An 18,611-nucleotide genomic window follows, 5' to 3' on the forward strand; every position below is an offset into this window, starting at 1 on the left:
ACACTAGTCGATTGTCCCAATCATTATGCCTTTCTGTCACATCTACTGATGTCAAATTCACTGGGAAGGAATAACTACACATAGTTAGGCACTGGTAATCACATTTTGAACATTTTTAGGGGCTGAACAGGTTTAAAACGATTGGTTTTGTTTCTCTCTCTACTGACAGCACTACACATACAGCTGCATGTTGAAATTGACCAGAATTCTCCTTTAATGACTCAATCTAAGACTTTGTGCTAATGTGTCCCTTAACTGAAGGGAACTCTACAAACACTGTTTTTATTTCATTAACAGATGGTGACATTGACTTCATTCTAGCACCAGCTGTGGGTTCACTCACCACTGCCTCCACTGGGACTAGCCAGGGACCCAGCACCTCCACCATACCAGGTACATGACCTCTTCATCATAGAGCCCGTTTCACCACGACCCCCAACTCATTTACATTTTCCCAGCTGTGAACAACTGTTCTATAGTGCCTTGCATTGTGAGAGAATAGTGTGCAGAGCACACTCATAAATCCACCGTATTCAATATATATTCTGTTTGGTTTGATTATACTTCATTTTGATATGTATATAGTGTGAACACACATAGTAAAAACCTGCTTAGACTCATAAGAAGCATGTAGTACGGATTAAGGACACAGGAATGGTTTTCACTGCTAACTAATATGCTTTTGTCTCCATTCCATTCTTTCACAATACATGCGTGCCTGTTCGATATAATTTAGACGGGCTGTTTTCAAAAATGGTATTATAAAGTACATACACAGATAATATCGTAGAAATGCAGAAAGAAGGTTGCAGGGTTAGTTTTTCTTATGACATTCTGGTCTTTTTCAGTATACTTTATCACTTTGTTACATTTGAAATTAGTCCATCAGCTGTATACAGTATTCATGTGTATTCCAACTCTGTGGTGAAACGTGTTGGGCATGTCTGATGGATTGTCCTCCATGTGTGCAGGGCCGTCCACTGAGCCGTCTGTGGTCGAATCTAAAGACCGAAAGGCCAACGCCCACCTTATCCTGAAGCTGATGTGTGACAGTGTTGTTCTGAGGCCGCACCTCCGGGAGCTGCTCTCTGCCAAGTACGAGTCTCTATTCCTATAGGGTCGTACTTCTAAATCCTTACTGTACACAAAACTAATGCATTTTGTTTGTCCTGCTTTATTGGCTAGTCTTTGTCCATTTTTTCCATTCTAATTGTTGTTGCTGTTGTTTGACAGGGATGCCCGTGGAATGACCCCCTTCATGCTGGCAGTCAGTGGGAGAGCCTACCCGGCAGCCATCACTGTGCTGGAGGCTGCGCAGAAAATGGCAAAGGGTAAGTTAATAAGTCAGCTTTCTGTTGTGAACTGGTATGTTATTTAAAGGGAGACTGTTAATGGTGATGTTCTAGAAGGCGCAGACCTCTCCAATCGACTCTCTGTCAGATCTGCAAAACTTATACTAAATTGTCAATTTAACAAATATTAATTATGCTTTATGTGGTTGACGTTGATGGGAAGTGGCTATGAGTCCCTCAACATTTCACTGAAATTGTACTTCCTATGATTCCATTTGACAAACACAAATTGATTGATTGCTGATTGCGAACCTGTATTTTTCATGTCTGCATTTTATTTTGCACATACACTCTGTAAGGTGTGTTTAACCTAAAGCCACCACCTCTCTGATACATGTGATGTAACGTGGGTAGTGAACTGCTGGAACATTGGAAGTTTTCCAAGAGTTTTTGTAAAGCCTGACCTATTTAGCTGCCCTGCTTACGGCGGCAAACTACATGCTACTGGCACTCCTACGTTTTCACATCTTCCTCTTGTTTCTCAAATGTGTAACACAGTGGGTGACCCAGGCATTGCAGAGAAAGAGGATGCAGATTCTGTATTCATGGAAATGATTTGCCCCTCGGGGACCAACCCAGATGATTCGCCCCTCTATGTTCTCTGCTGCAACGACACCTGCAGTTTCACTTGGACTGGAGCTGAGCACATTAACCAGGTCAGCCCTAGAGGATATCCTTCCACTGGAACTCTGAATTTTCATCAGAAAAAGTGACGGGTTGTAGACCACTGTCAAACGGCTTTATCAGGGTCTATTGGGGATGATCATTTAATGTTTAAGACAGTATTGTTATATTTAATTACCAAACTTGTAGCTTCAGGGCGTTGGAACTAACTGGAAGCTTACTGCTTTAGGAGACAGTGCTTGTTAAGCTCTTTTTAAGCTCTTTAAAATATAATGTTTAGTTTAAAGGTGGAACACTGGTATTTTTCATCACAATGACTTTGCATTTAGGATATCTTTGAGTGTCGGACCTGTGGTTTACTCGAGTCCCTCTGCTGCTGTACTGAGTGTGCAAGGGTGTGTCACAAAGGACATGACTGCAAGTAAGTCTGAATTTTGAGAATGGCCTTACAGTATTTACTCTCTGTAAAGGTTTCCATCTTTCTGACCATTGCTTGTTATCGCCTGTATTCCACACTAGATTGTCTGCATGGTCTTTAAATTTGCTTCTGTTTTTGTTCCCAGGCTGAAGAGGACCTCTCCCACAGCATACTGTGACTGCTGGGAGAAATGTAAGTGTAAAACGCTGATCGCCGGCCAGAAGGCTGCTCGCTTGGACCTGCTTTACAGGTTACTCACAACCACCAACCTGGTCACAACACCAAACAGCAGGTAAGGTCCCAGCCATGTTCGCTGTACTAGCCTTTATCTCTACTTTTACCTAGAGTATCTTTTGTGCCATTATAATTGGCAAGTATCTTGGTATTTCTGGCTAAATCAACTTAACTGTATTAATTTGAAACAGAAGATACTTCATATTTTGCAAGTGAGGATGAAGCGATATATCTCACTGTCCTTTATTTCCACTCGCAGGGGAGAGCATATCTTACTGTTCCTGGTGCAGACTGTTGCCAGGCAGAGTGTTGAGCACTGTCAGTACAGACCGCCACGCATCAGAGAAGACAGGAACCGTAAGGCTGCAAATGCAGAAGGTAAGTTCAGGGTCCTTCTCATATGTTACCCACCTATACCTTCAGTGCAGATTAATAGCACACCTATTAATCTGCACTGATGGTAAAGGTGGGTAGGAATCACTACATGACCCCGATAAAATGTTATTGCATTATATGCGATATATTTAAATGTATTTCCTTTTTTCCCAACTTCAAATGATGTCTCCAAAGGAAAACTTTGTCAACATCTCTTATCTAAAAAGATACATTCTCTTTGTTAATCTAATTTCATTTGTATTGCTGCCTGCCCAAAATCTAGTGGACTGATGAAGCAATTGATTTTATTAATATAGTACCAAAAAGTTAAATTGTCATTCTCACTTTGCAATTTATATAATAAAAGGTCGATGCTTGGCATCTGTGTATCGATTCAGTATTGTCACAGAAAATATTGCGATACTACTCTGGGTTGCTTCCCCCCCACCCCCCCCACCCGTACAGATTAATGATTCACATATTTTACAAACCTCCTTATGAGATCATTTATTCTGCTTACTTTTTTCAGTACTAAGTGTGGTCTAGTCAGAACAGATTAAAATCATTATTACTTCAAGGCATCTGGTGTATGAAAACGTGCTTCTTTCCACTTTTTCAGACTCCGATATGCCAGACCATGACCTAGAACCTCCCCGCTTTGCTCAACTGGCTCTGGAGAGGGTCCTGCAGGACTGGAACGCCCTCAAGTCTATGATCATGTTTGGCTCTCAGGAGAATAAAGACCCGTGAGTATCAAAAGCCAAAATGGCCCTTCCAACATTTAAATTTGTTTAAAGGGACCTGCACTTTTGGATGCTCAAAGAACTGAAAAATGCCACATATTTTGAGTTCTGTGTTTCTTTTGTCTTAGACTTAGTGCCAGCAGCAGAATTGCCCACCTTCTGCCTGAAGAACAGGTCTACTTGAATCAGCAGAGTGGCACCATTCGCCTTGACTGTTTCACCCACTGCCTCATTGTCAAGTGTGCCCCTGACATAACTGTGAGTAAACTCAGTTAGTCTAAGGGTACACACACAAAGGACTTTCGATTGTTTTTTTGGGAGGACGGTAATTTGTGCACATGTAAGTATTTTGGTCATCAGACGGTGATTGTTGTTCTCTGTATTAGTTCATAGACACCTTACTGGGTACACTAGTAAAGGAGCTGCAGAACAAGTACACTCCTGGTCGAAGAGAGGAGGCAGTCAATGTCACCAGGAGGTTCCTACGCTCTGTGGCCCGGGTATTTGTCATCCTCAGCGTGGAGATGGCCTCATCCAAGAAGAAAAAGTAAGAACACATTAAGTTGTCAAGTAAAGTTTTAGACAAAGGATCTAGGAATGAATTGCCCCCTCCAAGTCTGTCTGTCTAACAGTTATCAACATATTGTTTAAACGCTCTGAGCAATAAAATACAACACATCTTCTTTGTAGCCCCCATGTTTTTTCCACATTACGACTTGGAGCTCATGAATGGCTTCCCAACTCGGGAAATAGGACCATCCGAGGAGCACGTGAATGCAACCTCGGCCCTGGCGGAGGTCTGCTCTCTGAGTGCCATTCTAGTTGTAACTTGAGTTACATCAGCTCAATTCTTCCACTCATTGGCAGTATACAGTGACTATGTTTACATGCTTACAATATTCTGGTTATTGGCCATATTACAAATATTCCTACTGAGCTGTTTACATAGCTAATGAAAATGAACGTCTCACTAATCTCCCTATTTACATTAAAAAAGGATTTTTCCAAAGGGGGCAGACTTGTTGGACCGTGCAAATACAGACTACCTCTTTAATTCCTTCAGCCACCTTCTAGAAAAGATCATAGTCTTGAAGTCTTTCATTAAAAGGAAGTGTGTTTCCCCTTCTGACCAGAAATTTAAGCTTTTTCTTTGGGCATTCATGTCTACCCCACTCTTGCAAACAGTTGGCTGGTTGATTTGTGTACCGAAACCAAAGCAATACACACCGAGCTGTAAACAGACAAGAAGCTGTAAACTGTTGCAGACTTGGTTAAACATTTTTTTTTCCTAAAATGCCGTATTTAAAGAAATGCCAGATTTGGAGTATCCAAACGTAATATGCGATTTACATGACCTGTATCAAATTCGAAAATTGTCATATTTAGAATATTAGTGTGCATGTAAAGTACTTATTGACCTCAATTTCACGTGCTTTTTTAAAATTCATGCAAATGGTGTTTCTGCCTTTTCCTCAAAAGCAACTTCATCCCCCAGCCCATTGGGAAATGTCGACGGGTTTTCCAAGCCCTACTGCCCTACGCTGTGGAGGAGCTGTGTAACGTAGCGGAGTCGCTGATTGTTCCGGTGCGAATGGGCATAGCGAGACCTACTGCGCCTTTCACTTTGGCCAGCACCAGTATCGATGCTGTTCAGGGCAGCGAGGAGCTCTTCTCTGTTGAACCGCTGCCTCCGAGACCTTCACCCGACCAGTCCAGCAGGTCTGTTAGGTTTCAGTGCCTTGTTTTCCCTGTCTTTATGGACTCTCATTGCAGTTTTGACTAAAGTATTGTTCCTGTGTTATGCAAGATTGAAGTGTGCCTATATTGGATTGGTTAGTTGGGTCGGAGCCTCATGGTAAAATGCCAAAAGGAACATATGACTCGAAACGTTTGAAATAATTGAGTCATTCACTAGATTTTTACTTATGAGAGAAGAAACCAAAAGGAACAGAAGATGGTTGATTTTTCTTATTCACTGGATATAATGACTTGTGGTCTTGTGCTTATTTTTTTTTCTCCAGTTCCAGCCAGACAGCTGCCTCTTATATCATCAGGAACCCCCAGCCTCGGCGCAGCAGCCAGTCACAGCCTGTCAGAGGAAGAGACGAGGAGCAGGATGACATTGTGTCAGCAGATGTGGAAGAGGTGGGGAGCCTCTTCATAAAATCATTAATGAACTTTGCATGGAAGAGAGTCCTTGTACATTTCTAACTAGTAGAGCCAGACCGATATATCTGTGGGCCGATATTAGGCATTTTCCCGATCTCTCGGTAACACAGATTTCTTTTTTTGTTAACACGTTTTTGTTGAAATTACTTTAGTATCTTAATTTTGTGTTATTATACATTTTATTTATTAGAACTTTAATACATTTTGATGTTCCTCTGTTCTGTTGTGAAATAAAACAAAATGATCACATTATTTTAGTGAGAACTGATAAATAACTAATGTTAGGAAAATCTGTTTTCTAACGTGTTTCTGGATTTTTTTCAAATTTTAAATCAAATATTCGTATCAGTATCTGCTTGAAAAATCCTTTATCGGTCGGGCTCTAGTACTAGTTTTTCAGAATGTACGATGCCTCACTGAGATTCTGATGAATATTTTTTTGTCCATTTGTATTTTTCATTTGGTGTTCTTAATACTGTATGATTTTAGGTGTGAAAATCAATAGCTGGGTCTTGCCTCAAAGTATTCCCTCTTAGGATATATTTTGTTTGTCTTTTTTAGGTTGAAGTTGTAGAGGGAGTAGCTGGTGAGGAAGACCATCATGACGACCAAGAGGAACAGGGAGAAGAAAATGCTGAGGCAGAAGGGCAGCATGATGAGCATGACGAGGATGGTGAGACTCACCCTACTAAAGACACTAGTTGTTCTTCGTGTTTTGTGAATTATTACTTGCAGCTCAAACCCCACCCAACAGTGAGTGAAGCATCTGCTTTTCTCTGCTCCTGCTTTTAGGGAGTGACATGGAGCTGGATCTGCTGGCAGCAGCTGAAACCGAGAGTGACAGCGAAAGTAACCACAGCAATCAGGATAACGCTAGCGGCCGGAGGAGTGTCGTCACGGCAGCCACTGCTGGCTCTGAAGCAGGTTGGTCAACAGCTGTGTATAAACCCTCCTTTTAGATTTAATTTTAGATTTTCTTTTAAATCCCCCTTCATAAAACATTCTCCTCAATTCTCAAGTTTTGTTGGAAATGCGGTCACCTGAAATCTTTCCAAATATTTTGTAAGGCTCCAACTGCTTACTAAATAGTAATTGCATTTCTGTCTTGCTGCACTGTGGTGTATTTTTTTCCCTAGAATTGCAGACTAATTTAGTCCTCACAAAATCATTGGTGCTTAACAGTCAGCATTTTGGAATGTGGAAATTTATGTTTAGAGAGCTAATGAGACAGCAGACAAAATGGTCCCTGGCTGAATACCCAATGTATTTCATTTGCAGGCAGTAGGGTGTCCTTGGCATTTCCTATTTTTGGTATGAGCTCCTCTTTACTTCAATGCATATACAGATGTCAGGGCAAGAGTGAATTTGCAAAGTGCATACAGTTTCCTGCTCAGAGTTTCTTCAGTTCGTCCCTTTCTCACAATTCACTGTTATCGTGTCTGTCCTTTTGAACTAATACTGCCGCTCAACACAAGTCTAGTCTTGTTTTTCTTTCACCCAAATAACAAAACTAATCAATTTGTAACTTTTCCAAATGTGGTGTTTTTCTCCTTGGTCATCTAAAATGTCTATTTCTTACTAATGATGGTGTTCTTTAATTTCAACTCAGAACATTCAGTACAATTGAGACATTACTGTTCTTTCGGTCTGTATGACATTTCCAAGAATCTTAAAAATATACAAAAAAAGGAAGTCCTATGTTATTCAGCACAAGCTGATCAACAGTGCAGCTGTTGTTTCGACTTGAAGACTCAGTGTTTTCACCATCATATTAAGTGTTTGGCCTTGTAGTGGTGTGATTCACTAACCCGCACTCCTGCCTGGATAAATCTGTGAAAGACAAACAAAGGGAGGTGAGATTAACGCCCAAGCCATTAAACCTCTGTCCCTTATCTTGTGTCTTCATCCCATATCGTCCTCTCTGAAGGTGCCAGCAGTGTCCCTGCCTTCTTTTCAGAGGATGACTCCCAGTCCAACGACTCGAGCGACTCCGACAGCAGCAGCAGTCAGAGCGACGATGTCGACCAGGAGACGTTCCTGTTGGACGAGCCGCTGGAGAGGACAACTAACGCTTCCCACGCCAACAGTGCGGCCCAGGCCCCTCGTTCCATGCAGTGGGCTGTTCGAAACACCCCCAGCCAGAGGGCCACTGGAAGTGCTCCCTCCAGCTCCTCCACCCCAGCTGGTCAGTGGAGCTCTGTCTGTGTGTGGGATTCTATAGTAAAATGTCTCTGGTTGGTGTAAATAGTGTATATTGATTGTACCTCTTATGATTTTTGTCTTTCTCCCAGCAAGCTCCACAGGCCTGATATATATCGACCCTACCAACCTGCGTCGCTCGAGCGCTATTAGCTCCAGTGCTGCCGCGGCGGCTGCGGCTCTGGAGGCCAGCAACTCCAGCAGCTACCTGACGTCTGCCAGCAGCCTTGCCCGGGCCTACAGCATCGTCATCAGGCAGATCTCAGACCTCATGAGTCTGATTCCCAAGTACAACCATCTTGTCTACTCTCAGTACCCTGCTGCTGTAAAGCTCACCTACCAGGATGCAGTCAACCTGCAGGTAAGATAGACTGCCATTGTGTGGAGACCAAAATACTGAATGACACCATTAAAGTAACAATATTTGTTCTGTTAAGTTTTTCTAAAATCAACCAAACAAATGTTTAAAATAAATGACAGTGGTACCAAGACATTATCATTTACCATTACTATCATTTAATTGAGTAAACAGTGGTTGTGTGAAAACCACAATTTCTGCATCTTGACTGGTTGATATCTGTGTATTATCTTATGTTATACTACATAACATAACCCTCAGCGGTAGGGTTGGGACCAGACACCCGGCTCAAGACACAAGATTGGGTTCACAAGAATGAGACAAGCTGACATTTTTTTAAAGAAACTTCAATTAAGAAATATGACTTGAAAGATAGTCTTTACTCAGAACCAAGTTTGGGATCCCCTGCTGGACCTGCTGCCTCCACGACCCAATACCGGATAAGTGGACAAAGATGGATAGTGGCTTAAAAGTATAAGTAGGCTTTGCTTTCTGACTCATTTTCAGAAAGACAGAAAAAAGAGAGCAATCTGTGCAAGTCAGCGCCACTCTGAACTGCACGCTGTGGAGGGAGAGAGAGAGAGAGAGAGAAAGACAGACCAATAATGTTCTAACCCTGGGTTTTGCAGGCAGCTTTTTACTAATGCATCTCAGCTTTGGTTAACAGGCAGGGGATCTTTTGTGCTAATTTAGCGGTCCAAACCAAACTCAGTTTACTGGCGGCTGCTCTGCAATTTTACATGGACAAAAAGATCTCGTCACACCTTTACTTGGCGGCCATTCTATTTAAAAAATGTTTGTTTTCCCCCTCCCAGATACTTTTTTATAACGTGCTATTTAAAACTACGCTTTACTACACATTAAAGATGCTGAATGTAGGGATTTGGTTGAGAGTTAACTCATATAACTCAGGGCATACACTTTGAAGAAACACTATTGTGACAAGATCCATAAAAAAAACAAATCATAAAAAAACTTGTTTTCATTGCAACAGTACAGCATTGAAAACGTTTCAGGGAATCCATGACAATTCCCATTCCTGTTCAAAATTGTAATTGAGTTGCATTGTAGCCATTGTAATTGGCAGTGGATAACAATGACTGTCTGAACATTATCACTTTTAAATTTAAGTCAGATCTGTGTAATGAGTTGGCTAAAAGTGAAATGTTTATCATTTGGTTGGACCAGAACTATGTTGAAGAAAAGCTGATTCCCACCTGGAACTGGATGGTGTCGATCATGGATTCCACCGAGGCTCAGCTGCGATATGGCTCAGCTCTGTCGTCTGCTGGAGACCCGGGTCACCCCAGTCACCCACTCCACGCCTCTCAGCACTCGGCTCGCAGGGAGCGTATGACGGCCCGGGAGGAGGCCAGCCTCCGCACCCTGGAAGGACGCAGGTAAAAAACACTTTTTGTCATTCGTCTTTGTCACATTTCTTATTCTATTCTGAATTCAATTTAACTTAAAGTATCAAATCATGATCAAAGTTATCTCAAGACACTTTACATATAGAGTAGGTCTAAACCACAATCTGTAATTTGTAAAGTCCCAACAATTCTAGTAATTCCCCGAAGAGCAAGCGGTGCGACATTGGGGAGGAAAAACTTGCTTTTAGGAAGACACCTCGTCCAGACCCAGACTCGTGGTAGGGAGTGTGTGGCGGTGCCGGTTGGGGGTGTGATGAAAAGTGGCAATAATAGTCACATTAAAGATAATGGAACAGTGACTAAAAATGGTAGTAGTAGTCCATCTCATAGTAGGGGGCGTTACAGTATGTAGCGTGGCATAGCTGGGCGTAGCAGGACACAGCAGGACATAGCGGGCCATAGCAGGACACAGGAGGACATAGCGGGCCATAGCAGGACACAGGAGGACATAGCGGGCCATAGCAGGACACAGGAGGACACTGTAGAACGTAACAGGGTGTAGTGCAGCAGGACTATGGTGATGGCTGCAACCAAGATCTTGGTGCCATCCTCATCCAAAGACTCCGGGGAGAAATAGTGGGTCCGTTTGGTGATAAGTCTTGAGGGAAGACCTTTTGAGGTGTGGACGCCCCCAAAATCTAGCAAGACCTGTGACAACAACAGCAAAAAACCTGTAAGGCCCCCTTCAATACCCATGAACCACTCTTTACAGTCCCTATATAAGTTCTGTCCAACTGTGATTGCAAAAAATAGTTCTCCAACACTTTGACCGGGTCATTGCATAAATACGGAGTTACCAATTCAATACAGTGTTCTCACTTGTTTTGTATGCGGTTTGTATTCTTTCAGGAGAGCAGCTACCCTGCTCACCGCTCGCCAGGGCATGATGTCGGCGCGGGGCGACTTCCTGAACTACGCCTTATCGTTGATGCGCTCCCACAATGATGAGCACTCTGATGTACTTCCTGTGCTGGACGTGTGCTCACTGAAACATGTGGCCTACGTGTTCCAGGCTCTCATCTATTGGATTAAGGCCATGAACCAGCAGACCACTTTGGACACCCCACAGATGGACAGAAAGAGGTCAGTAAAGAAAATGAGTGAAAATGCTGTCTTTGTATTTAAAATCTGAGAGTTTACTTTAGCTGCAGCACGACTGTATTTGCTTACACCCAGCTCAGGTTTTCACAATTGCATTTCTTGTTCCCATTTGTGGATTGGAGTAAAATTGTCATCACGACAACTGCTTTATCTGCATATAATTGCGTGTAATGGCCATCGGAACAAAACCTTGTTTTTGAATCTTTTTGTCTGTTGTCTTGCTTGACAATGCAAGGCAACTTTGGTTGTTGGGATTAAAATGATTTGATGATGAGGCTTTAAATGAAACATTTTCTTAGAATACATGTTACTTTTTTAACTGTGATTCATCCACTTTAACTAGGAATCGAGAGATTTTGGAACTGGGTTTGGACAATGAGGATTCTGAACATGAGAATGATGAGGACACCAATCAAAGTAAGCCAGATAACTAATATCTGATAATAGTTGAGACCTAAGTGTCAAGGAACTGCCTGGTCGTTTTAATGTGTCTTCTGACCGATTTTGTTTTTGCCTTACCTCAGGTTCAACTCTGCAGGACAAGGACGAGGACCCAGTCCCTGCTGAAACGGGTCAGAATCACCCCTTCTTCCGCCGCTCTGACTCCATGACCTTCCTGGGCTGCATCCCTCCCAACCCTTTCGATGTCCCCCTGGCTGAGGCCATTCCTCTGGCAGACCAGCCCCACCTCCTGCAGGTCAGAAATGTGGCATAGTCTTTTGACCGAGCATTTGGTCATTAGCTGTATTAACGTAACTGTTACCATGATGGTATGTATCTGGCTTCAACTTTATTTAGCTTATTTCTTTTCCCACCTAACAACAGCCTAATGCCAGGAAGGAGGATCTGTTTGGTCGTCCTTCTCAGGGCTTGTACTCCTCCTCCTACATGGCAACCAAAGGCCTGGCTGAGGCAAGCATGGACAGGAACTGCCTGGAGGTAAACATGGGCTCCTCTCTACCCTCCCCCTCTCAGGTATACCACCCCTCTTCACTGGACAAACACGCTGGCAGCTGTGTTCTAATATCCACGCATAGCAAACACCATGGAAAAGTTGAGGTAATTACACCTTTTAAATCGATCCAGGATTCATCATTCCAATGGTATTTCAGAGCATTTGAAATAGGCCAGCTAGAAATAATGGTTATTTGGGTTATTTCAAGTGTGGGTATTGGAACAACAGCCTGTGGTCTTTGTCTCATTTCCATATATCCATTCATCATCACACTGTCCAAGCCAAAGGTATCTGTTCCCATTACTAAAGACAACTACTCCCACTGAAACAGATCCTGCCCACTAAGATGTCTTACTCCGCCAACCTGAAGAATGTGATGAGCATGGAAACTGGCCAGCGGGGCACTGAGAACCAGACACTAGCAGAGCAAGAGATGGAGACATCAAAACCAGGCCCTTCACCCCATGACCTCGCCGCCCAGTTGAAGAGCAGCCTACTTGCTGAGATTGGCCTCACTGAGAGCGATGGCCCTCCGCTTCCATCGTTCAGGTACCAAACATCAATCTGCCCTATGTGATGTTAGCGTCACCCGGCAGGCCTTTGCTGCTCCGCACTGTGTTATTGGCACGGTGGAAAGCCAAACACCATTAACCTGCACACACCGAGAGGATATAAAAGCGTGTTTTAAATCAGCAAAGTATCCCTTTTAGGGAATATACAAACGCAAGTTCAGTTATCAGACTCAAAAAATGGTATCGGACCATTTCTAATGTCTTTCCCCTTCTCTCTTCTCTTTCATGTCTTTATCTGTCCTGTGGAATTAAAGGCCTAAAATGGCCCGAAAACAAAAGTACTGCTATTCAAATTAAATTACTGCATTTGTGCCCCTTTTGTCCAGACCTCACTGTAGTTTCATGGGGATGATGATCTCTCATGACATGCTACTTGGCCGCTGGCGTCTGTCACTGGAACTCTTTGGTCGTGTCTTCATGGAGGATGTCGGAGCTGAGCCTGGATCGGTACGTTTTATTATTTATTATTTATTTATAAGTAAAAGTAGCTCTACATTACTCCTCTTTTTATGTGTGTATAAATGCTTTTACAATTGTAACTGGGTTTCTTTTTTTTTCTTCACAATAAATTACTATTGCAATGATATTTATTGCAATATAAATATGATATTACCTAACATTTTATATACTCAGCAGAAATTGAGCAACATGGGGAATCCCAATAGAGTCCTCTTTATTATTTCTTGGTGCGTTTGCCTTGGATTGGTCTGCCGACAATCAGCTGAAATATTTACAGAGCTGCAGATTAACAACCCTTAATTCTTCAATTCACTGCTAATACGAAAAATATTGCATCATTTCTGTTGGAGAGCAGCGTCATAATGATGTGGTTATTTTGACCGTTTATCCCAGATCCTCACCGAGCTGGGCGGCTTTGAGGTAAAAGAATCCAAGTTCCGTCGGGAGATGGAGAAGCTGAGGAACCTGCAGTCTCGGGACCTGGCCCTGGAGGTGGACCGGGATCGAGACCAGCTGATACAGCAGACCATGCGTCAGCTAAACACACACTTTGGCAGGCGCTGCACAACCACACCCATGGCAGTGCACCGGGTGAAGGTCACGTTCAAAGACGAGCCTGGCGAGGGCAGCGGCGTGGCCCGCAGCTTCTACACGGCCATTGCCCTGGCCCTCCTCTCCAACGATAAGCTGCCCAATCTGGACTGTGTCCAGAGTGTCAGCAAGGGCATGCAGGCCAGCAGTACGTGTCACCACGATTACAATTCAAGTATGACAATACATAGAAACTATACTGTACTATATTATGGAACGTATTCATTGTTACAATCAGTGGTACTTTTGTGATGCTTAAAGCCGTTATCACATGAGTAAAACGATATTTTTTGAGGGGGGGGGGGTTACATAATAAATTTAGACTCAACAGTGAACTTTTCATCTTTTACATTCAGTGTTTGTGTGTGTTTGTGTCTGTAGATCTCATGCAGCGCTTGAGAAACCGAGATCGGGAAAGAGAGAGGAGAAGCGGGGGGCTTCGAGCTGGATCTCGTAGAGACCGAGACAGGTAAGCTCCAGTGTAATAAACCGATTCCCCTTTCACAGTAAACAGAAAAACCGAAGGTACAAGCATTATGTGTTTGTGTTCGACAGAGACTCAAGGAGGCAGCTCTCCATAGACACCAGGCCTTTCAGGCCTTCGTCAGAGGGAAACCCCAGTGATGAGCCCGACCCTCTGCCAGCACACAGACAAGCCCTGGGTGAAAGGCTCTACCCACGCGTTCACGCAATGCAACCGGTAAGAAATCATTTGCATCGGTCAAAGTTTTTTTTAAATCAATTTGTAAGCAGGTGGACTTGACTACCACCAGATTTGCATTAGAACTTGGCCCTGCACATTCCAACAGCAAGATGAATAAATCCATAGACTCTGGAGAGCACATCACCTTCTCTCACGGTCTTCAAGCCCACATCAGTGGAAACGTACTTTGACTACTCTACCACATAACTGTAGCCATATATGTATTACCAGTCTGTCTAACTGGAACAATTAGGTTTCTTTCCCCCATACTTAGACCAGCTGTGTTTTTGTCTCCTCAGGCGTTTGCCAGTAAAATCACAGGCATGTTGCTGGAGCTGTCCCCTGCCCAGCTGCTGTTGCTGCTGGCTAGTGAGGATTCTCTCAGAGCCAGGGTTGAGGAGGCCATGGAGCTTCTCATTGCACATGGAAGGTAACCATCTGTTCACCATAGTGACACATACTGTCCTGCTTTCATTGCGTGTGACACTAAAGGGCTACATAAGTGGACTTAAAATGATTTTATAATGAAACTGTCACAGCTATTCCGTGCATCGGGAAGTTTACAGACTAACCATAAACCTTTGGTCTTCTCTGTCTCCTCCAGGGAAAATGGTGCCGACAGTATATTGGACCTAGGTCTTTTGGAGGCTCCAGAGAAAGCACAAGTAAACATAACATCTCTGTTTCCATTCTGTACTATCATAGTAGCATGTAGAGTTATATACAGTTAATTTCTGTTGGGAAATAATCCAGTTTGGTTTGGCATAGTCATACTATATCGGTTGTAAAGACATACAATGACAAATGCCCAATATACAATAAATACCTTCTAAATAACCTCTGTTTCGTGTGGTTGTAGCAGCAGGAGAACCGTAAGCGGCATGGTTCAACCCGCAGCGTGGTTGACATGGAGCTGGACGACCCAGATGACGGGGACGACAACGCTCCTCTCTTCTACCAGCCGGGCAAAAGAGGCTTCTACTCCCCTCGGCCTGGCAAGAACACAGAAGCCAGGCTGAACTGCTTCCGTAACATTGGCAGGTAATGAAGGCCATTATGCACGATTCATTTGCTCTTAATCTTTAGAATAGAACTACGTGCAGGGGAACTAAGTCACCTCTTTAACAAAGTAGGAAACAATAACTTAAATGTTGTATTTTCTCTACAGAATACTGGGGTTATGTCTGCTTCAGAATGAACTGTGTCCAATCACGTTGAACAGACATGTCATCAAAGTGCTGCTTGGGAGGAAGGTGAGAGAAAATATGGAATACCGACCGTAAGACCCTGCTTTGTGATGTTGTTGCTTTTCAGAACCAACGTGCTAAATGTGCTTTGTTACTGCAGGTGAACTGGCATGACTTTGCATTCTTTGACCCGGTCATGTATGAGAGCCTGCGGCAGCTAATTCGCCACTCTCAGGCCGGCGAGGCAGACGCAGTGTTTGCCGCCATGGACCTTGCCTTCGCCATTGACCTCTGCAAAGAGGAAGGGGCTGGACAGGTGAAGGGCTACACTGTCATTGTGTCGCCAAAAGTACATGTAACACTAAATGCTAACAGAATATTACCTAAGCCGAAGTTTTTAAAATAGAACTGCATCAAAACAGGACGGGGGTGTTGCTAGACGCACTGGCGAGAACCTAAATGCAACGTTTAAAAGAAGAAGAAAAAAGTTAGATTTTAAACTGTGATCTTGCACAAGGCTTATACATTTTACATGGAAGATGTTTTCCTGGAATTTCTTAAATGAATTAGATAGAGATGAGAGTACATTTTAAAATACAGTGCTAATGTCAATCAACACCGTAACTGTTCTACACATCGAACCTTCTTGACCACACTATACAAATTCAGACTCAAAATGCAAACACTTTTTTTTTTCTTTTTTAATTCCATACACATCTTAAAGGTCCCATGGCCTTCACTTTGAGGTTTTTTAGCATTGAGCATAGCAGCCCGTCTATGTACAAGTCTCCCAGGAATCTCAGGCCTTTCTTTTCCAGAGCTAGAAAGCGCGAGTCAGTCTTGGCTGGCGCAAATAAGTGATTGTTACAAAGAGGTGTAGTTTGGGGAACGGAGAGCCAGCCTAACTGTTTCCTGATATGAGCCCATATTTTAATGTATTAGTTACAATGGGGTTGGATGGGAAATTTGCAATACTAGCGCCTGGGGGGATATGGAGCATGAGTTTGCTTCTGGCACCAACTATGGCAAGGTGAACCAGAGCAAAATCTTTGGTGTTAGCCTTTCAGTTTTATCTGTTCTTTGCATCTCAGAACATTAATATGGTAAATGACTGGCTTGAGGTTTGACTTTTGAAAGCAGAAACTGAAATGTGGTTGTTGATGCCGTATTCCTCCGTGTTCAGGTGGAGCTTCTGTCTGGCGGGGTCAACATGCCCGTAACTCCTCTCAACGTGTATGAGTATGTGAGGAAGTATGCGGAGCACAGAATGCTGGTGGTGGCTGAGCAGCCTCTCCATGTAAGTAATGTCAGTGTGTCAGTTTGTTGGAACAGAGACAAATGTCTTCAGTCAAAACGTGTATTCACGTGTGCGTGTGTGTGTTTTGTAGGCAATGAGGAAGGGTTTGTTGGATGTGCTTCCTAAGAACGCCCTGGAGGACCTGACGGCCGAGGACTTCAGGCTGCTGGTCAACGGCTGCGGAGAAGTCAACGTCCAGATGCTCATTAGCTTCACCTCTTTCAATGATGAATCTGGTATGCTGCTCTGCTCTCTGTCTGTTTCAGTTCATCATTATCCGTATAACCGTAATAAGACTTTTGACCGATCACTTATTTGAAACATTTTTATGAATACCAGGGCTGTCAAAATGAACACGTCAAAAAGGAGTTAACAAACCGATTTCTTTTAAAGGTCCCATGGCATGAAAATTTCCCTTTTTATGAGTTTTTTTTAACATCAATATGAGTTCCCCCAGCCTGCCTATGCCCCCCCAGTGCCTAGAAATGGCGATAGGTGTAAACCAAGCCCTGGGTATCCTGCTAATGAAAGCTCAGATAGGCCGATCTGAAATCTTGCCCCTTATGAGGTCATAAGGGGAAGGTTACCTCCCCTATCTCTAATTTGCCCCCCTCAAGAGCTAGAGATTCAGAAATGACACATACTAAGGAAAGCTCATTGTGGGACTGGCTCTGGTGGCTGTGATTCTGCACCGAGGCTGAATTTTGGAAAAGAGACATCAGATACAGTGTTAGGGGACCACTAAGGTCTCTATAAAATACTTCAGATACAGTATTAGGGGACGACTAAGGTCTGTATTAAAGAGACTTCAGATACAGTATTAGGAGACCACTAAGGACTATTTAAAAGCATTCACACAGCTCCATGTCATGGGACCTTTAATGCCAATAATTTCTTTAACGTGCGACAAATACACACCTTCTGTAATGTAATGTAATGTTTTTCCCTGCCAAGTTCATGGCTCTCTGCTGAATGGCACTTTCAGCGCAAAGCAATGTGACACCTGCCGCTATATGTCTGGAGGACTGGCAGGGCCGTCCCGTGTGCCGGGTAGACACACAGCTTAGGACGTTGTAGGTGGGGACGGGCTCGGACATACGCTCCGCCGACCGCTGCAGACTTGTCGGCCGTGTGGACTCGCAAGTGGTTCCAGAAAAGTCTCTGCATGTGTCAATGACGATGCACGCAACATTGTAGCTGCACGAGCCATACAAGTCTGCAACTGTCCGCTCTGCGGACGGGGGGAGTGTCCCAACCGGTACTCCGTTGCCTGGTTAATGAATGGTTATTGAGTGTCAGAGACGGGGGGAGGAAAAAAAAAAAAACGGAAGCGTCCGTATTCCGTTTTCCTGTCTTATCTCTTTTTCCCCTGCATTAATTAAAATTAAAGATTCACAGTTCATTTTTTGCTGTTACAGAGTAAGCAAAGACTTGTACTTGATCCAACAGGGGAAAATGCGGACAAGCTCCTGCAGTTTAAACGCTGGTTTTGGTCCATAGTGGAGAAGATGAGCATGACTGAGAGGCAAGATTTGGTAAGTCTGTTCTCGTCGGAGATGGCCGCACTTCAGTGCTCAGCATTGCAGTAACTGTTTGTACATTACATTAGGCTCAGTTTAACAATTCAAATTTACATAGCATCCATTAGGTACCCAATGCTGAGAAACATGTTATTGCACAACTGCCTTAACCCTCCTGTTGTCCTCGGGTCAAATTTGACCCCATTTAAAAAAAAAAAAAAAAAAAAAAAAAAATGGCTATATCTGATATATGGTTCCTTTTTTAACCAAATTACCACACAAAAATTTGATTGGATTCCTTACAACGCTCTTTGCAAATTCAAT

At 43.3% G+C, this 18,611-nt stretch overlaps 1 protein-coding gene across 12 annotated transcripts in view; it reads left to right on the forward strand.

The window, feature by feature from the left end:
• Positions 1-18,611, forward strand: part of ubr5 (ubiquitin protein ligase E3 component n-recognin 5) — a 40,819-nt gene that overhangs the window by 21,547 nt on the left and 661 nt on the right. For 2 of the 12 annotated variants that reach the window (XM_034875261.1, XM_034875259.1), the window contains exons 24-58: positions 298-393; positions 972-1,095; positions 1,234-1,331; positions 1,851-2,008; positions 2,306-2,397; positions 2,540-2,686; positions 2,888-3,006; positions 3,623-3,749; positions 3,875-4,004; positions 4,133-4,293; positions 5,226-5,465; positions 5,768-5,891; positions 6,477-6,588; positions 6,708-6,839; positions 7,194-7,226; positions 7,843-8,100; positions 8,207-8,475; positions 9,661-9,872; positions 10,752-10,985; positions 11,347-11,420; positions 11,528-11,700; positions 11,829-12,062; positions 12,290-12,507; positions 12,857-12,977; positions 13,383-13,755; positions 13,962-14,049; positions 14,136-14,280; positions 14,583-14,713; positions 14,888-14,948; positions 15,143-15,324; positions 15,452-15,536; positions 15,631-15,786; positions 16,654-16,767; positions 16,859-17,003; positions 18,217-18,302. In XM_034875261.1, coding sequence (XP_034731152.1) covers positions 298-393; positions 972-1,095; positions 1,234-1,331; positions 1,851-2,008; positions 2,306-2,397; positions 2,540-2,686; positions 2,888-3,006; positions 3,623-3,749; positions 3,875-4,004; positions 4,133-4,293; positions 5,226-5,465; positions 5,768-5,891; positions 6,477-6,588; positions 6,708-6,839; positions 7,194-7,226; positions 7,843-8,100; positions 8,207-8,475; positions 9,661-9,872; positions 10,752-10,985; positions 11,347-11,420; positions 11,528-11,700; positions 11,829-12,062; positions 12,290-12,507; positions 12,857-12,977; positions 13,383-13,755; positions 13,962-14,049; positions 14,136-14,280; positions 14,583-14,713; positions 14,888-14,948; positions 15,143-15,324; positions 15,452-15,536; positions 15,631-15,786; positions 16,654-16,767; positions 16,859-17,003; positions 18,217-18,302 — 5,252 coding nt within the window. The remainder of the gene's footprint in view (positions 1-297; positions 394-971; positions 1,096-1,233; positions 1,332-1,850; positions 2,009-2,305; positions 2,398-2,539; positions 2,687-2,887; positions 3,007-3,622; positions 3,750-3,874; positions 4,005-4,132; positions 4,294-5,225; positions 5,466-5,767; positions 5,892-6,476; positions 6,589-6,707; positions 6,840-7,193; positions 7,227-7,842; positions 8,101-8,206; positions 8,476-9,660; positions 9,873-10,751; positions 10,986-11,346; positions 11,421-11,527; positions 11,701-11,828; positions 12,063-12,289; positions 12,508-12,856; positions 12,978-13,382; positions 13,756-13,961; positions 14,050-14,135; positions 14,281-14,582; positions 14,714-14,887; positions 14,949-15,142; positions 15,325-15,451; positions 15,537-15,630; positions 15,787-16,653; positions 16,768-16,858; positions 17,004-18,216; positions 18,303-18,611) is intronic. The other 10 variants (XM_034875260.1, XM_034875262.1, XM_034875266.1 and 7 more) reach the window with 10 other exon arrangements.

The sequence above is a fragment of the Etheostoma cragini genome, chromosome 6, assembly GCF_013103735.1.
Source record: "Etheostoma cragini isolate CJK2018 chromosome 6, CSU_Ecrag_1.0, whole genome shotgun sequence".
In the NCBI taxonomy this organism is placed as follows: Eukaryota; Metazoa; Chordata; class Actinopteri; order Perciformes; family Percidae; genus Etheostoma; species Etheostoma cragini.